Consider the following 19488-nt stretch of genomic DNA (forward strand, 5'->3'; position numbering starts at 1 on the left):
CACCTGCCTTTGCCTCCCAAGGGATTACAGGCATGAGCCACTGCGCCCAGCTAGAAAAGAAGGCAAACTCTCAATAACAAGCAACCTAGGCACTAAACTACAGTGGAGAGTAAAACAGCCTGGTCCCTGTCCTTAGGAAGCTTCCAGTAAACAGGCTACAAGGAGCCATTACAGCTCCTTGCAACCCTTCGCCTGAGCCTCAATGATATCATTCTACAGCACCCCAATTCCTAACTCCAAAAAGAGGGTTAAAAGGGGACGCACCCCTGGAAAGTTTCATACCTTGTTCTGTTCTCCCCTCACTATTACCAAATCCCTAGAAAGGCCTAGTGTGGAAAGGATTGACCTTTCTCAATAAATAATGGGGTAGCAATGGCTTGGCAACACCAAAATGTGCATGATTTTTTTTTCTAGATTAAAAAAGAAATAAAACAGTTAGGTCACCTGGAGTTTTTATAGAAGAGCAATCTGCCGGTCCTTTATACTTCTTGTTCTTTCTGGGACTACCTTTCTAGAGTGATGATAAGACGGTGATGATGGTGATACTAATACCTAATGTTTATCAATGTTTTCTGTGTACCAGATCTGAGATAGGTACTATTTTTAATCCTCATTTTACAGATGAGGAAACTGAGGCACAGGTAGGCTAAGGAAGTGGTCTAAGGTCATACAATTACCCTGTAAAAGAAGTATCCACCGCACAAACCCAGATGTTCTGGCTTTGGAACTTATGCACTTATCTAGCATGGTATAATGGCCGCCATAGTTTTCTTCCTGGTAATGCAAAATTATTTCCAGTCTTATGAAGAAAACTAATTCCAAAGAGATCCTCAACATTAGAAAGTGTGTTAGTCTTCATATCTCCTCTAATACACATAAAAGGAATGCAACAGGGAAGGATAAATGAATGAGTGCAAGAAGAACAGGAGTGAGAATCCAATTACAATATTTCTATTATTTCATTTGGCATTTTTATTTTTAGAGGAGAACTAAAAGAAATCAACTACACTACATACGTATGTCACTGGAAGTGGAGACCTTCACTCCTTTGCTCCTAATATAGTTTATCTCAGAAAACCATGATGTTAACCCAGTATGAGAGATTCATGAGTTTTAAGTAGTCAGTTCAGAAACTACAATTACTTTGCATGCATCTGTCTCCATTTCTCCCATCCTGTTCCCCATTGAGCAATGACCCAAAGTGGTGACTTGGCACTTTGACGTTTGGAGTTCATGTGGCCACAGAGCTAAGCAAAGGCAATAGACTATTATTCATGGAACTTACATTTTGGACAATACAGCAGAACAGATGCCCAAAAAACCCTGACAACTAGAACACTTAAAAATACGGAATAACACTTTGGGAGGCCAAGGTGGGTGGATCACTTGAGGTCAGGAGTTTGAGACCAGCCTGGCCAACATGAAAAAACCCTGTCTCTACTAAAAATGCAAAAATTACCCAGGCATGGTAGCACATGCCTGTAGTCTCAGCTACTCAGGAGGCTGACACAGAAGAATTGCTTGAATCCGGGAGGTAGCTGTTGCAGTGAGCCGAGATTGCACCACTGCACTCCAGTCTAAGCAACAGAACAAGATTCTGTCTAAAAAAAAAAAAAAAGGAATAAAAATTCAAAACTTTAAAAAGCATGTATGACTGAGCTTATGGTAAAGTAAGACATTATTAGAAGTAAGAAAAAAGACAGAGCAAAAATCCAAAGATGTAATGGAGCACTAAAGCTGACATTAACCATGGGGGCATCAACTGACCACTAGTGGTAAAGAGTTTTTTTCTCAGCTTTTTCATATCATAGAAAATGATACTAGTACAATAGCAATTGCTAGAATAAATGGGAAGGTATCTGGGAGCATCATCTATTATGCTAAATGTAACTTTGTAAAGCCATTTATTATATTTACATCATGTAACATAAGAAAAAATTGAATATAAAGTACTAAATATTAAAAATATATTGAATATAACTTCAATATCAAGTATATGTAATTTGTATAAACCATGCCACAGAAATACTTGTAAATATTTTAACAAGTAACTTGAGCTTTTTATAATGAACATAGAATTTTGTCATTTTATATGATGCTTATAATGGTTGCAGGCAATTCCAGCTCAAAACTTATAATAATAACCTTTTCAAAAACCTCAGCATAGACAACCTATTTTATGGGTTGTTTTCCCATAAAAGTTGTAGTGGCTAAAAATTAACAAACTTGGTAACCAAATTAAAAAGTTAGAAAAGGAACAAGAGAACAAACCCAAAGAAAATAGAAAATGGAAATATTTTAAAAAGCAAAAATGAATGCTATAGGACAGAAGAATGTAATGGAGAAAATCAACAAAGTTAAAGCTGGTTCTTTTAAAAAGACGATAACAAAACTTTGGCAACACTGAGCTAAAGAAAATAGAGAATACACAAGCAACCCTTATGCTATTATGTGAATATATTAGGAGTAGCTGTATGCCAACAAATTTGAAATTTTAGATAAAATAATTGGACAAATTCTTAGGAAAATATATCTTTACAAACTGACTCAAGATGAAATAAAAAGCTTAAATGATTCTATAACAATTAAAGAAATGTAATAGTAGTATAAAAATCCTTCCATAAAGAAACACAAGGCTCAGTTTTATGTGATAATTCTATTAAACATTCCAAAAACAGATCATTTGATTCATACACAAAATTTTTTCTCAAAGACAGAAAAAGAGAGAGACTTCTCAACTTTCATGAATCTTATATAACACTCTTATCCAAACTAGGTAAAGACAGTATGACAAAGGAAACAAAAAAAGACCAACTTTACTCATGAAAATACTTAAAAAAATTATAAAGTAGATCTACCATTTGATCCAGCAATCCCATTACTGGGTAGCTATCCAAAGGAAAATAAGTCATTATACCAAAAAGGCACTTGCATGCATATGTTTATTGTAGCACAATTCACAATTGCAAAGCTATGGAACCAGCCTAAGTGCCTATCAATTTATGCGTGGCTGAAGAAAATGTGGCATATATACAGCGTGGAATACTATTCAGCCATAAAAAAGAACAAAATAATGTCTTTTGCAGCAACTTGGATGAAGCTGGAGGCCATTATTCTAAGTGAAGTAACTCAGAAAAGGAAAACCAAATACTGTATGTTTTCATGGCTATGTAAAGGCAAACAGAGTGATATGATGGTCTTTGGAGATTCAGAAGGGAGAGGGTGAATCTCCCCCTTCTTGGAGATTTAAAAACTACACATTGGGCACAATGTAGACAACTCGGGCTACAGGTGCTCTAAAATCTCAGATTTCACCACTATACCATTCATCCAGGTTACCAACAACCACTTGTACCCCAAAAGCTACTGAAATAAAAAAATTAAAAACAAAAATAATATACAAAATATTAGCAATATAATCTCATGATATATGGCAAATTTGGTTTCATTTTTAAATGCACAATTACTCCAACATTAGAAAATCCAGAATTATAATTATCTTGTCACTATATACTAATTTGGAAAAGTAATTTGATCATTTCAACAGATGCAAGAAATGCATTCAATAAAATTCAACTTACATTCACAATTTAAAAACTTATCAATGTAGGAATATAAGGGAGCTTCTTTAACCTAATTAGTATTTGCAAAAATAAAAATCTACAGCATATGTCATTCTAAATGGTGAAATATTAAAAGCATTTCATTTAAAAACAGAAACAGACAAAATTAAACAATATGCTACCCAGGAATGTGTACATCAGTGATAAAGCTATAAGAAAATGTAAGGTAATAAACGCGAAACTCAAGACTCAAGAAAGTGGCTACTTCTGGGTGAGAGGGGATGTAATCAGGGGAGTGGGCAGCAGGTATACAAATGGTCGCTTTAGTATGGTTTTTGTAAACCACACACACACACACACACACACACACAAATGTAAAATATATTATTCATAACATGAGGCAGATGAAGTGAAACAATGGTTCATTTTGCAAGTGTGAGACAAAACCAAACTGAATGGCTAGGCTAAATAACATTTACAACTACAATAGGTATTTAAATCACCTTCTCTTTCATTGTATAAATTCAAGCTTGGCTTTTTTTCTTTTTTTTTTTTTTTTTTTTTTTTGTGAGATGCAGTGTCGCTCTGTTGCCCAGGCTGGCGTGCAGTGGTGTGATCTCGGCTCACCTCAACCTCCACCTCACGGGTTCAAACGATTCTCCTGCCTCAGCCTCCCAAGTAGCTGGGACTACAGGCATGTGCCACTATGCCCGGCTAATTTTTGTATTTTTAGTAGAGACTGGGTTTCACTATGTTGGCCAGGCTGGTCTCGAACTCCTGACCTTATGATCTGCCCTCCTCAGCCTCCCAAAGTGCTGGGATTACAGGCGTGAGTCACCACACCCAGCCTTTGGCTTCTTATAAATCATATTTCTACACTAAACTTGGATAATACTTTAACACATTTGGGGAAAGATTTCAAATGAACTGCTCATGGCATCATAAGAGTTGGAGATGAAGAATTATAAGTGAGACTTATTCCATTTCTTGAATAGCTCTATTATAATTAAAACTTTAGTGTATAGGGACCACCTCTCACAAATCATTTGGTTGGCTTTCTAGAGACTTTGCAAAAAAATAAATAAATTCTTTAATAATATGCAAAAGAAGGGAACAGCCCTTATGAAATGCAAACTCATATTGATTGTAGAATTTTCTCCTTTGTTCTCTGCACACTACGTGTGGCCAAAACATTCTAAGCATTCCCACAGTAATGCTAGCATGCTGAATTAAATTGCACTATCAGTACAGTTTCAAATGTTCTACTTGGTTTGTTCACCCACAGACACTTTAGTGGGTACTGGGGCCATAGCAGGGCATTGGGGCTAATGAGGGAAAATTCTGGTGAGAATTAAAAAGAATGCTCTCTGAGTATAAGATGGAAAAAAGTATTGATTTAGAGAAGGGAAGTGTGCTTTTGGAAAATTTTCCTCTAAAGAACTTTCTACACTTCAGTTTCCTAAAGAGATAAAATAGGAACCAGCTTGAGAATTTGTGTCTTCTTTGAGTAGTGTTCAGTGGATAATGCTATTTGTGGGTATAACAGGAACTCATTCCTTTCCTTTTCTTTTGTTTTATTTAAGGAAATGGAGACTGGAATATGTAGGTAGGAACCGGTAATTAAATTAGGTGCCCAGTTTTTCATTCTTATTTTGTGAAGCATTATTTGCCTATGACTGCGGTCCATGTTCTGAGTTACCTTAAACATTATTTTTTAAATTCTGAAAAGTCCCTAAAGGTTCCCAAGAAATGTTCCAATCCTACTTTTTAAATTTTCAAAACAAGTTCAGGCACCTGCAGAGACATAACTATAATGCATAGCTCATGACCACCAAGACCAAATGACTGTTTAGAATCTTACAGTTCTGAATTCCTCAATTTATTTTGAATTATCCAGGGACCTGCTCAAGTCATTCCCATGCATCCATCTCCAGTCTAAGAAACAACAACCAAAATGTCCTGACGGGGATGACCATGCCAATGAGTTCTCCAAAAAACGAGGCCACTGGATGTCACAGCAGCTTCTTCAAAGGTCAGATAAATTATAGAGAGGGATTTCAAAGCATTTTATATTAAGGCAAGGGGCTGCAGAAATATTCAGGAGGAGCTGGCTTTTCCCTTGTAGGTAAAGGAGTTTTCTCTTCTACTCTGTTTTTTGATAAATCCTTTTTCTTATTCTTTTTCAACCTTCATATTTTATCCTCCACCCTCCGTCCTCTAGAATATCATCCTACAGGCAGTGTCAGGGAGAAAAATGACTCTGGACCTGACCCTGTAAAAGGCAAAGTTCTGAGAAGTACAAGATGACAGGGCTGGAGCTCCCTCTAGAGCCCATCCTGCCGACAATGGAGGGGTCTTCAGCAAAGTGAACTGGGGCTGGTGGATACTGACCCATTTCCCCATCCCAGCTCATCTTACTGGAAAGCCCTTCCAAAGACTGAGAGGTCTGGAAGAGCAGAACTATTCACCATGGACTTCAAGACTGCTCAGTGATGCTCACTGGCATCTCCAAAAACAATCTGGTCGAACAAGCTTATTTAGTAAGTTCTCTTGTCAAAATCAGCTCTAAATAGTCACCACAAAAGGAATTTGGATGAATATGTAAAGCAGAGAATGTTCCTTTGCTGATTGTTTAATCCAGTAGTTTGTATCATAGTCATAGATGTAGTCACAGCAAACTTGATAGTCTGATTTTATAATAAACTGATGACTTTAAAACCAATGACTTTGAAACATTTATAAGAAGCAATGTTGTTGCTGCTTTTTAACTTTCTTTAGAAAAGCTAAAGAAATACAAGGACTTAACATGTTAATGAAAACAGAACAACGTAATCTTCATTTGAGCATAAATCTGAAAATTTTAAATCACTACCTTCTTTGCTTAGGAAAACAATAAAGATTCACAGATAAGGGATTGAGAAACCTAATTTTCAATGTATTATAGTTACATTTTGAATAGCAGAGGAAAATGCTATTTCTAATTTGTTCCTGATGTTATTAGAGATGGAGAATATTCAATTTTGCTTTCAATAACTGTGAAGAGGAAATAATTTGGGTAACAGCTGATAATATTTCTCTATCATTTGGAGGAATTTAGTAAGAATGACTAAATGTTCAGGTCTTAACACAATTAAAAAACTGTCTTGCCATGCATTCCTCAAAACATGGCTTCCTTTTTTTAAGTTTGTTTAGTTGCAGTTATCAAACAGTTCAAAATTATCTCCAAAATACATTCCTATTATTTTGAGTCATTACTCCAGACAAATAAAATGGAAGAGCTAGTCCTGTTAACACAAAATTAAACTCTTAATTGAACCTGTTGTTTTGTTAGTAATGCATACAATTCAAGGATCACAATAGCATTTTTATAACACCATGCAGTTTACTAAAAATGCTCGTAACCATTTTCTTAATCTCAAAACAAAGTAGATCCAGCATACACAAATTGTGCTACTCAATTGCCTTCATTAGGTAGTATATTGTAAGTTCAATTTTTTCTGTTTACTAAATTTTGTAAACACTAACCATGCCTCTGGCCCTGATCTCTTTAGTAGTAGTAGTAGTAGTAGTAACAGTAATCATAGCTAACATTTTTTGAGTGCTTACTATATTCTAGGTACAATTTTAAGTGTTTCATGTGCATTAATTCAATAATCCTAGGGATAAAGAAAAGAGATTTTATTTAAAGTTTCATTAGACTGAGAAAATTTAACTTTAGATGCCTACTTGTCTTTCTAGTTTTTCTTTATTTTCTTTCTGCTTTAATTTCACTCTATCCTTGATGGTTTGCCTAACATTTACTTTCTTGGTAAATACACAGCAACATTTGGTTAGCAGATGTTATTTTTTAAATGTCTATAACTTGCAATCTCCTTTTTTAAAAATCTGGAATAGAATTGTATAAGCCTTAGAAAAATTAAGTCAAGAAAATGAAAAGTCAAAAATAGTTAGATGACTTACCCAAAGTCATCCAGCCAATAAGATGACAGGTCAAGATGCAAATATTGACCACACACTAGCTTCCCTTCCTCACCCTGATCCCCCCAGAAACTGCTCAAGTCTATTATTACCTTCTCTGGAACTGTGTCTATGCCTTAGCAACTCTGTCCATCTTCACCACCACCATCAATAAGTAAATCTATTAAGAACATCTCTGCATTTAATTTAGGGCAAAACTGGATGACATAGAGCCAATAATGTGGATGCTGCTCTAGTCCTGTAGGAATTCACAGTCTAAGACTAATGGCAATAATCTCAGAGGTGTAACCAAGGGGGCATTAGGGGAAAAGAACCACTGCAGACTCTAGGTTAGAGAAATGAAAAGGATGGTGTGAAGGCTGGTTCATCACACATAAGTATGCTTGAAGAGGAAATTCTGGTAAATACATAATTATTTCCCCTGTAAAGAGCAGCTCCTTCCTTGCATGGTGATACAGAATGGTGAAAATGCATATTGAAAACTTACACTAAATAAATGGACGTTACATTGGGTGGCAAAAGAACGTGGTAGAATGGAACTGCAGTGGGAATCAGATGCGTGTTGATCTCAATTTTTCCAAGGTATTCTTTTGGCAAGACTCTGAATTTCTCTCAGACTTAGTGGAAACATGCTGTAGGCCAGGGAAAGAGTCTGATTTTGGCTCAAACCACTTATGGTCTCTATGACCTTGAACAAGTTCTTTTGAGTAATTTTTTAAGCCTCAATTTCTTCATCTGCAAAATGGGTATAATAATACAAACCTTGTAGGATTGTTGTGAGGGTTAAGCTAAAGGTTTTTGCAAGTGGTAGTTACTCAATAGTTAGTATTTACCATTATTTCTTTTCTTCTTCTTCTTTTTTTTTTTTTTAAAGATGCAGTTTTGCTCTTGTTGCCCAGGGTGAAGTGCAATGGCAACATCTTGTCTCACTGCAACCTCCACCTGCTGGATTCAAGCGATTCTCCTACCTCAGCCTCCCGAGTAGCTGGGATTACAGGCACCTGCCATCACGCCTGACTAATTTTTGTATTTTTAGTAGAGACAGGTTTCACCATGTTGGTCAGGCTGGTCTTGAACACCTGACCTCAGGCGATCCACCCACCTTGGCCTCCCAAAGTGCTGAGATTACAAGTGTGAGCCACCACGCCCGGCCATTATTATTTCTTAATCAAGAAAATGAGAAGATTATGTTAAATGATTTTTAATATCAGTCCAACATTCAAAAGCCTATGAGTCTATATCTACTTGATACAAGGTTAAATAATTTTGTTAAATGGTTTTTAAGCCATATTGTTTCTCAGAGGTGGGCCATGTCATTTTTTATAGCACAAAGGGTCAATCAAATCACACCTGGATTTTGATTAAAAATAAGTCTAACTTTCAATCAACCCACAATTTAATTGGGGATACATTAGCAATAAAAGTCATAAATGGAGGTGAGAAAATAAAACCAAAGGAAAAAAGTCTCAAATTGCTTAAGTATGTTTTATCTAATCTAGCTTCTAATACAAAATTAGCTATGAATAACTTGTATAAATCTTCCACAATTTTCCAAAGAAGAGATGATTATTTTCCTAAATTCACACTAAATCATCTTTTCTCTGGAATAGTATTGTTCAAACATTGTGACTACAGCCTACAGTAAGTAATACATTTTACGTCGCAATCTAGTCCACACACGTGTGTAAATATGTAAATGTTTTTAGAAAATAAAAGTTTCATAAGACCCTTTTTATATGCCTTGCATTAGTATTTTCTACTCTGTTTTAATCCAAGTTCTAATGTTGATTATCTATGAACTGATACTATGACCATTAAAAGGTCATCAACCATGGTTTTTAAAACACTAGAATAGAGCATTCCTTTCTCTATGAAGGTTTTTATAACATGTCAAGTGGTCAGTACTATGTTTTGTCCAGTCAACTGGTTAAAATGTAGATATTCAGTTAACTCACATTTGGCATCACACAGATCCACAATATCGCTGGCTATTAATCATTTGAATTTTGGATGAATTCAATTAGTCTAGTTTGTAATTATACATGTTCTTAAAATGTTCTGTAAATGTATTTACCCAAATGTTCACTGTACGTACCCTTTCCCCATTAAAGGCATTATACTACAGAAATCAATTTAAACTCACAATTTATAACTAGGTTTTCAAAGAGAAACTATAGAAATGCTTTTCATCAAATTTTACAATGGCCTATTCTTTCTTACATTGCCTTATTTTAACCTTTCTCCTTATTTCCACCTGCCATACATCTAGTATCTCTCCCTTTAAATAGCTTGATTTTAGAGTTTATTATAATTCCTTGATTGGGGGTAAAGCCATAATTTTTCTTTCTTAAAAACTGGAATTTGCACACAGCTCTGCACCATATGACATATTCCAGCTCTCTGCTTGTCCTGTGCCAATACATTTTTAAGCCATTTATTGTATCAAATTCAATAGGCATTTGATGTTACAAAATTCCACAGGTTTTCCAACCTTGAATTTCATTGCCTCTTTACTATTCATACTTCATTTACTTTTGGTGTCACTATCCCTGCCATTCTTCACAGCTGGATTGTTTGGCTGTTTTTGTTGTTGTTCTTGTTGTTGTTTGTTTGTTTAATACTGAGCCTTCTGTCAATTATAATACACATTTCCCATTTTGATTTTGCAGCACCTCACTCTTGATCTTCACTGAAACCAACTAAGGGCCATGCAGAAAACATTCCCTCCAGACTATTTCCAGAAGGAGTCTACAAACACTTAAATAAATGGGTCTGTGATGCATTCTGTACGAAAGCTAAAGTTGAATCCCCTTCAAAATCCTATCTGCCATTGTTCTCTAACAGGGAAAGAATGTGGAAAACTCCCTTGATTAGTTAGGTTGTGCATGTCTGCTTCTGAGTTAGGGCCTCTTTTCAGATCTACAACTATTTTTCATTTATCTCATTATTTTTCACTGCCCTTCTACTTAAGCCCTTTCATTGATAAGTCATAATCTTAAAATTTCATGCAATTAGAAGATCAACTTCACTCAGACAATCATTTAGGATCTTTCTTCCTGTTGAGCACACATAGCAGCCCCTACCCTGCTGCAGCCCTTGGTTTCATTAGGGTGGGGAAAATATCAGAACTCAAGTATCGCAATTCTGTGCCAGCTACTCTGTTTCCAAAAGGTTTGCTTTCTTCTTTCATTCTACCCAATAGTAGTCAGATATGGTTCATGTCTATATTGGTGGAAAAAGTATTTATCTTCCCCTTGCAAACCACTTATTTTCCTGGGTTTTTTTTTTTTCCCCGAAAAAGGTGAGATATGCACTCAAGATTATAGTAAGGACAATTTAAACTATGAATAGTACCAGGATCTTGTGCAGTGGGAGTATCATAGAACTGTTGCCATAATTTGAGCACTTATGTCTTTAATTATGATATTAGTTATGTAAACATTTAGGATGCTGAGGGAGATTATTTCTGTTTTTCAAATGCCTCAGTGACTCTTTATAACAGCATTACGTTTAAGTCATCAAATAACTTATCTACTATTTGCTATATGAAGCAGCCTCTTGCTCTCCATCATTATTACTATCTTCTTTTTATTATTAAGAATAAAGGTCGGCCGGGTACGGTAGCTCACGCCTGTAATCCCAGCACTCTGGAAGGCCAAGGCGGGCAGATCACGAGGTCAGGAGATCGAGACCGTCCTGGCTAACATGGTGAAACCCCATCTCTACTAAAAATATAAAAAAATTAGCTGGGCATGGTGGTGGGCACCTGTAGTCCCAGCTACTTGGGAGGCTGAGGCAGGAGAATGGTGTGAACCTGGGAGGTGGAGGTTGCAGTGAGCTAAGATTGCGCCACCGCACTCCAGCCTGGGTGACAGAGCGAGACTTTGTCTCAAAAAAAAAAAAAAAAAAAAAAAAAGAATAAAGGTCAGCTCCTTGATCTTTCCTCATATCAAATAAAAATTCCAGTTGACTTATTACGATAAGGAAAATTCACATTAATTAAAGTTGGTGCTGACTCCTAAAGTTCAAATATATTATGGAAATTACACTTTAAAACTAGCCCAGTTATCATGAGATCAAGCCCTCAAAGTAGAATTCTCCTAGAGTGTCATTTGCTTTGTGCCAATGTGATCCAAAATTCTCTCTACTCCTCTCCCCATAGTTTATCTCCTGATACCACACACAGAAGTGCACTGAGCCACATACTGGAACTCTAGCACTCTAGCTATATGCTTTTCTGTTCTTTCTTTCTTTCTTTTTTTCATTTTACTCCCTTTGAAAGATTTCTGAGGTATGTACCTACAGTGCAATATACTAGCCTAGCCATCTGGATTCTCTTTCCTGGGTGGTAGCAACATGCCAAACAAAAATTACCAAATAGGTGTTTTCATATTAAGCCTCTGATAGCACATTCTGGTTAGACTTTTACTATAGTATTTACTTGCAGAAGTATAGAAGTAATTTATTATATTTTTACAGTGGAAAAGTTGTTAAATGTGCAGCCTTGCACCAAGAAAAAATTCCTAACAATATATTGTATGAGTTATATGGGACCGGTTATTTTTCACAGATGTTTGCTTAAAATCTCACTTTTATAAAAACTGTTTGTTTTGACATCACATTAATATATTTTAATATATGTGACATCTCTTCAATTGCCACATTCCTTGTCACGTTACATATAAGGGAAATGTTTCTAAATTATTCCAGATCACTTTCTTGTAAGTTTGTCTCGGCAAATAAAAAATTCTTTTTTTATTTTTGTTGTTAGAAAACAAAAACTGCCCCCTCCAGCAGTACGCATCCTTTCCTCTACATGTGGGAGAAGATTTGAAATGCTCTGGTAGAGGAAAAGCCTCTCTTTAGGGTCACTCCATGGCACTGAACTTAGGATGCATAAGCAGCACTTTGGAGCAAGAACTCACTTTCTCATACTGCTCAGCACCAGCCAAATGGTAAGGACAGAAGATTGTCCTGAACACTTGAGTCTACACCTGAGTACATCCCGGTTTTGTCCCCTCTTCCGAGCACCCCATCAGAGCTCAGCACATTCAGAATCACTCTATCAGAGAGGGCTTGGGCGGCTCCATGGGAGTCCAAGAGCACATCTGCACTGATGCCAAGTAAGGAGTGGGAAAGCCTGGAAAATATGTCTTTTCCTGTCTTTATTGCTCCTGAAGGTACATAAGGAAATCTAACCTAGAACAAGTCCCTGCTCTTTATGAAAGAAAACCCAATCTCTTCATTTTTACATAAAGCCTCCATTTTGGAAGACATGGGGATTTTTAATGAGAAAATAAATGGTAAGGGAAAATTTGCCAAAGCCTGAGATACGATTATCTCCCAATGCTGTAATAAAGATCATTACCTACACATCAGAAAGCCTCTGTTTGGCAAATAGCTCATCACAAATTAGGGTGTCAAGTCACAACCATTGTCATCAAAGAACAAGGAATAGTTCTTTCAGTGTGGTCACTACTAGTGATGCCACACACCACTGAGAAATGAGTATCATGACTTTCAAAGTACACAGCATTCACTTCTCACCACAACATATGGGAAATTTATTTTATTTTATTACTTTTTGAGATGGAGTCTCACTCTGCTGCCCAGTCTGGAGTGCAGTGGCATGATCTCAGCTCAATGTAACCTCCGCCTCCCGGGTTCAAGTGATTCGCCTGCCTCAGCCTTCTGAGTAGCTGGGATCACAGGTGTACGCCTCCGTGCCTGGCTAGTTTTTGTATTTTTAGTAGAGACAAGGTTTCACCATGTTGGCCAGGCTAGTCTCAAACTCCTGACCTCAGGTGATCTGCCCGCCTTGGCCTCCCAAAGTGCTGAGATTACAGGTGTGAGCCACTGTACCCAGCCCAACATATGGGACATTTAAAGTCCTCTTTCCTTTCATTCTTCACCTAATTATTCATTCTTTTTTAATTAATTAACTCAACAAAAATTTGTTGAATAGCTACTATATGCACATACTACTATATGCCAGGATATAGTAATAATAGCAAGACAACAACAGCAACCATACCCAACACTCATAGAGAGTCTGCTTACTATAAACCAGACACCAAGTATATACATGAGCTCATTTAGTCTTTGCAACAGTCTCCTGACAGGTACAATTATACGCATATTTGCAGATGAGCAACTAAAGCATAGAAAGATTAATTCCCCAGGTCACACAGTCCATAAGTGCCACAGCCAGGCTTCAAACTTACATCTTTTAACTCCAGTTTCCATGCTTTTGACCTCTATGCTGTATAAAGAAAAACAGGCAAGGCCTTATGGAACTTTCGGTGTAGTGGAGAAGACAGAAATTAAATAAACATGGAAATGTGTTGTAATTTCAAATGCTAATGAGATCTATAAGAAAACAGGAGGGTGCCACAAGATAGGATGGTATAACATTTCAAAGGCTCTTCTTGCAGGCTAAGAAATACAGTGATTACCTTGGGTGATTCTCATCTCACCTCAACGACAAAGTTATAAAATTTAAGAAAGCAAGCGGGGTAAAAAGAATTTGGCAGAACTAAATCTGGGAGGCTAGGGGTAACAGACTAAACAATTCACCCCTTATCCCTTGCCATAGTCAGACTTTGCCATAAAGCCTTGCCATCTTGGTGGCCCTTCTTGCTGGTACACTCAGCATGATACAGATGAGGAATCAGGGGAATACAACCCATTCTGTCCCCATCTCTCCTTAATGAGAAAATCCAGTCTGGATCAGGTGTCCCATCTCCACAGATGAAAGCGAGTATCTTCCCTCATCTGCTGCCTTTGACCAAGAAATGCATGACCGATGTCTACAAAACCTTAAATTCCACCTGAATACTTCAGCTTATAAAAAAGAAAAAGAAAACAAAAGATTTATTTTGCCTAATATGGTGAACACATGGGCTTCTGGAAACAATTCAAGGTATGGCTTATAGTCACTAGAACAAACAAAACGTGGTTTATAAAATGTGGTTATTAGTAGACTCAGAAACCAACGGAAACAAATGACTTAAAGAGAACAAGAACATAGAAGCAGAAAATCAGGTTCCCAGGGGAAGAAAATTCCCTTTCCATCCTGATTTTTTAAAAATCTGGACTTTATTACCCTGCTTGACCAATTATAAATCTACTCCTTTCCTTTTAGTGTCAGAGAAATCACACAGAAAGAAAAGCCTCTTTTTTTTCCTTCTGAAGAAATTGCGTTTCTACAGATTTAGGAAAGTTTTATATCTCTTATTATCATTATTTATTTTATGTATTATTTTTATGTCTCCAGTTTTTACATAAGACATGGTCTGTACATACAGGATTACATCCAAAGACAGTATGATATATTAACTCCTAATTCTGTGCTTCCTAGTTTCACGCTACTGTGTTTGATAAAGACTTAGAGTGAGGAGGGAGAGGGTAAGTGTTCATAACAGCACGATAATTAAATGTGCTTCACACGCCTAGATGAATGAGCAACATCATTTTCAGGTCCAATAAATAAATTAATTTTTCTGGTTCATCGTTCAGAATCATAAAAATAATAATTTTTTATATTGTAATATCATAAGAAGTCTCCTGTTTCATCATCTTAATGTATCACTTGAAATAGGATTTTGGCTAGGCGCGGTGGCTCATGCCTGTAATCCCAGCACTTTGGGAGGCCATGGCAGGTGGATTGCTTGAGGTCAGGAGTTCGAGACCAGCTTGGCCAACATGGTGAAACCTTGTCTCTACTAAAAATACACAAAATTAGCCTTGTGTGGTGGCATATGCCTGTAGCCCTAGCTACTCAAGAGGCTGAAATAGGAGAATCGCTTGAACTCAGGAGGCAGAGGTTGCAGTGAGCCGAGATCGCACCACCGCACTCCAGCCTGGGTGACAGAGTGAGACTCCATCTCAAAAAAAAAGAAAGAAAAAGAAATAGGATTTTATATTCTACCTGACTACATACAGGATGTTAGTATATTAAAAATGCTTAGATAACTAAATACACAAGTGAATAGTTTGATTTCCAATGAGGGATAAACAGTCTCTAATAAGCAAATAGTACATTAAGGTCTCATCTTTCATATTTAGCAAATTACACTTGAGATTAGCCTAGCTACAGGCAAACAATAGGCAGGAGAAGGCTACTTAACATTAAAAAGCAACAGTCTAAAGGCTAAACTTTTTTTTTTTTTTAAGATGGGATCTCACTCTGTTTCCCAGGCTAGTGTGCGGTGGTGCAATCTCAGTTCACTGCAGCCTCCACCTCCCGAGCTCAAGAGATTCTCCTGCCTCAGCCTCCCAAATAGCTGGGATTACAGATGCCCACCACCATGCCTGGCTAATTTATGTATTTTTAGTAGAGATGGAGTTTCACCATGTTGGCCAGGCTGGTTTTGAACTCCTGACTTCAAATGATCCACCCACCTCAGCCTCCCAAAGTGCTGAAATTACAAGCATGAGCCACTGCACCAGGCCTAGACTAAACTTTCAAAGTAACTTACAATAGATTATGTTAATTTTTTTGTTAGTATCATGAGACTTAATTTTTTTTTTAGAAAAACCCTGAAAACCATGTTAAATGTAACATTCTTTAGAAATATCTTCTATATGTTATTCCTTAAAAATCTGTGAATGGGTGACAGATTCTTATTTGACCTGTCATCAGAATCCATTCTTCTTTTATTGATATACTTCACTAATGAACAAAATCATGTCCTATAGTTTACCTAGAAATAAAATACCAAATAATTGCAAATAAAGGTTTTAAAAAGTATGTCACTTAAGGATCTGGACTTCTCCAAAATGAAGTAAATGTCCTTACATCTTTAGTACAAAAACTATCCCACATTTTACATGACATGGAAAACAGGATAAACATTGATGTCAAATGCCTGAGAACAACATTATATTTCACTACTCCAGGACAGACAATCTTTGTGTGCTCTATTCCAGAAAGAGAAAAGGAAAAAAACCAAAATAAACCTTGTAATGGTTGCAGTTTGTATTAACTTCAAAGCTGGTATTTCTTTCTCAAAGATCATTTTCTTTCTGTCCTTTAAAAAAGCGGGGGGTTGGAGTATGAAACCTCATAACAATCAAACATTGAAGAGTGTGTTGTTGAGAAAGCACCTGCAAAGTATTTTCAGACCTTTGAAAAACGATGTAATTTGAATCACCTCTCTAAATAGGTCATTTAACTTAGAAAAATTAAAATTAGCTGTGCAGGGTCAATTTTTTTCTACAGCATCTGCATCTTGTGTGTCCTCTTCTCTTCAAAGTCAAACCAGAGCTAAGTGTCAAGAACAGCCATAATATGTGAATTTATTCCAAATCGTAGTTATTCTGCTTGAAATGGCCATAAATGTTAACATTATATATAAAAACATAGAGTGAGGGGGTGCTACAAAAAGTTGGGGATGGGGGTGCAGAAGGGGGTGCAGAAGGAGACGCAGAACTCACATTTCAGGGCGATAATGGTATGTGTAAAGCAGGGAGTCTCCACTGGTGCTTATTTCTTGCTTTTCACATACACACTTTTACAATATATGGCAAATCAAAATCAGGCGAGACAAAACACAAAATAAGTACTTCCACACAAGTGTAGTCTCCTACAAGCTTCATCTTTCGTTATCGAACTAACAGTATAGGATTATGAACCTTAACACTATTGTCCAGCACCTTGAAGTATTTACTCATCCTACAACACTCTGGTAAACTCAGGGATTGAATCCCTGCTCCCCTGAAAGCCTTCCCAGGAATACAATAAACGACAAAATCTTGAAACATCTTAAAAATGAGAACAATAAAATAAAATGCAAATGAGAAGTTTAGCTGCCTAAGATATTCAGTGTTCTTCTACAACCAGACCATCCATAAAATCAAAAGGATCTCAACAATGTTGGAACAGAAAGTTGTCAGGACCATTGGACCCTTTACTTTAGAAGGGAGGGCATCCAAGGTGGCTGGCAGAGAGGCAATCGGCATCAGGGGAAGTACAGTAAGGAGTCAATTTTGTTTCAGGACTCTTCAAAGTCACCAGGAAATGTACCCCATTCTTTCTGGGTTAAAAGTAACTTTGATGCACAGTAAAAAAGTACTTTCATAGCTTCCAGCTGGCAACAATATCATCCACAGGCAAAGAGTGAGCGGAGATACTAATGAAACAGATTCTCCTCTCTGCCCACTTCCCCAAAGCCACTTTCCAAAAATGAGATTTTGAGGAATCTTGATTTACTAAAGACTTCTCTCTGTTTAAAGATGAAATGGAAGGATCTTTGCACGGACAAGGAGGCAAACTGAAGACTTGACATTGAGGAACTGCTAAAGAATGTTCTAAGCTACATTTTTCTTACAAGGGGGAAACCCAAAACAGAAACATCTCTTCACCTACAGATGGAGGAGAAAACATATATAACTGCCCGGGACTGAGAGAAGCAGTATCACTCCAGCCACCGCCCCTCGCCCCCATTCCCAGGATCAATGACAGAAATAGTCTCAGCAGCAAGGGGCAGGGCAGGCTGGCTGCTCCTTCCACTACGACCTCTCCAAATTCGCTTTTCACTTCGCCCTGTTAGTCCCTCCTTAGTCCCTCAGCACGGACCCCCAGCCTCATCTCTCTAAGCGGCCACTTCTTCGCCCCCCAACCATAGTTCTGAGCGGACTCGGCCCCACAACCGCCCTGTCTCCGGCGCGTCCCTCTGGGTGGCGTCCCCCACACTTGGGAGGCTCACACAAGCCCCGGGACGAGGCGCCAGCGCCGGGGCTGGGGAACCCCGGGGGTTCCGGCCTCGCTGGGCTCCCGCCACCGCCCCCCCCCACACCTCGACGCCTGAGCGGATTAGGCGGCTGGGCTCGCAGCGGCGCTCACAGCCCCCGTCCCTCCCACTCTGGCCCCTCCCCGGTTCGGGCGCCCCGGGGTCCTCCGCCTCCGCGGAGGTGAGCGCGCACTCACCAGAGGTGAGCTGCATCCAGGCACATATCTTGTACACAGTGGCCGTGTTGCAGAAGAAGAAGAGGGTAAAGCAAACGATGCAGGCAATGATGAGCATCATGGAGAGGCCGATAAAGAAGGAGGCGGCTTTGAAGGCGCCCGAGGGCAGCGTGGAGAAGTCCGTGAAGCTGCCCCTGCAGGTCAGCTCCCTGGAGAAGCCGTTGCCGATGCAGTAGTGGAAGAGCCCGAAATAGCCGGCTTGCGGGGTGTCCACGCCGTCGCCTATCCAGTAGGGCTGGATGAAGCACACCACGTTGACGATGGCAAAGCAGATGGTGAAGATGGCCCACAGCACGCCGATGGCCCGCGAGTTCCGCACATAGTTGGTGTGGTACAGCTTGGCAGCCTCCTGAGCCGGGAGCATCGCGGCGGCGGCGGCAGCGGCGGCGGCTCCGGGCATTCTCCCCCTCCTCCTCCTCCTGGTCCTCCGCCTCCCCCCGCCTCTCCGCGCGCAGGAGACACACTCACGGAGCCTCGCGCGCTGCAACTCCCCTGCCTCCGCCTCAGCCCAGCAGCACCAGTTTCAGAGTCTGCATTCTCGCTCCCGGAAGGAGGGCGGGGGAGCGCGGAGCACCCCTCCGGCTCGCCTGGCACAGCCTCCCGGCTCCCCTCCCTTCCTCCCTCCTGGCCCTGGCTCCGGCCCTCCTCACCACTCTCCACCCCTGTTCCCGCCGCCGCCGCTGCAGCTGCTGCAGCTGAAGGCGGCAAATCCCTCGTGGAGCACCGCGGCGCGCAAGCCTGGGGCGCCCCCCACTCCGCTTCCCGCCTCCCTCCCCGCTGCCAGTGCCCAGGGGCGCAGAGGACCGCGGCAACCCCGGAACGCCCATCAAGGGGTGGACACGAGCCAGAGAAGCGGGCCTGGATTAGGAGGGCGAGGGTAGTCTAAGAAGGTGGCAGGAGCACCCATAGGGATCCTAGAGGCAACCCCAGGATCCTGGTGGGTGTGAGGGGCCGGGCTCGAGAGGCTGATTCAGGGAG

The 19488-nt window shown here is 39.2% G+C and overlaps 1 protein-coding gene across 2 annotated transcripts in view; it reads right to left on the bottom strand.

Moving 5' to 3' along the window:
• Positions 1 to 19141, bottom strand: part of LHFPL3 (LHFPL tetraspan subfamily member 3) — a 585972-nt gene extending 566831 nt beyond the window's left edge. The window contains exon 1 of one of the 2 annotated variants that reach the window (XM_017957040.3): positions 18472 to 19141. In XM_017957040.3, coding sequence (XP_017812529.1) covers positions 18472 to 18910 — 439 coding nt within the window. In that variant the 5' untranslated portion in view covers positions 18911 to 19141. The remainder of the gene's footprint in view (positions 1 to 18471) is intronic. The other variant, XM_017957039.3, reaches the window with a different exon arrangement.
• Positions 19142 to 19488: the final 347 nt, after the last annotated feature.

This window comes from Papio anubis, chromosome 4, assembly GCF_008728515.1.
Source record: "Papio anubis isolate 15944 chromosome 4, Panubis1.0, whole genome shotgun sequence".
Taxonomy (NCBI): Eukaryota; Metazoa; Chordata; class Mammalia; order Primates; family Cercopithecidae; genus Papio; species Papio anubis.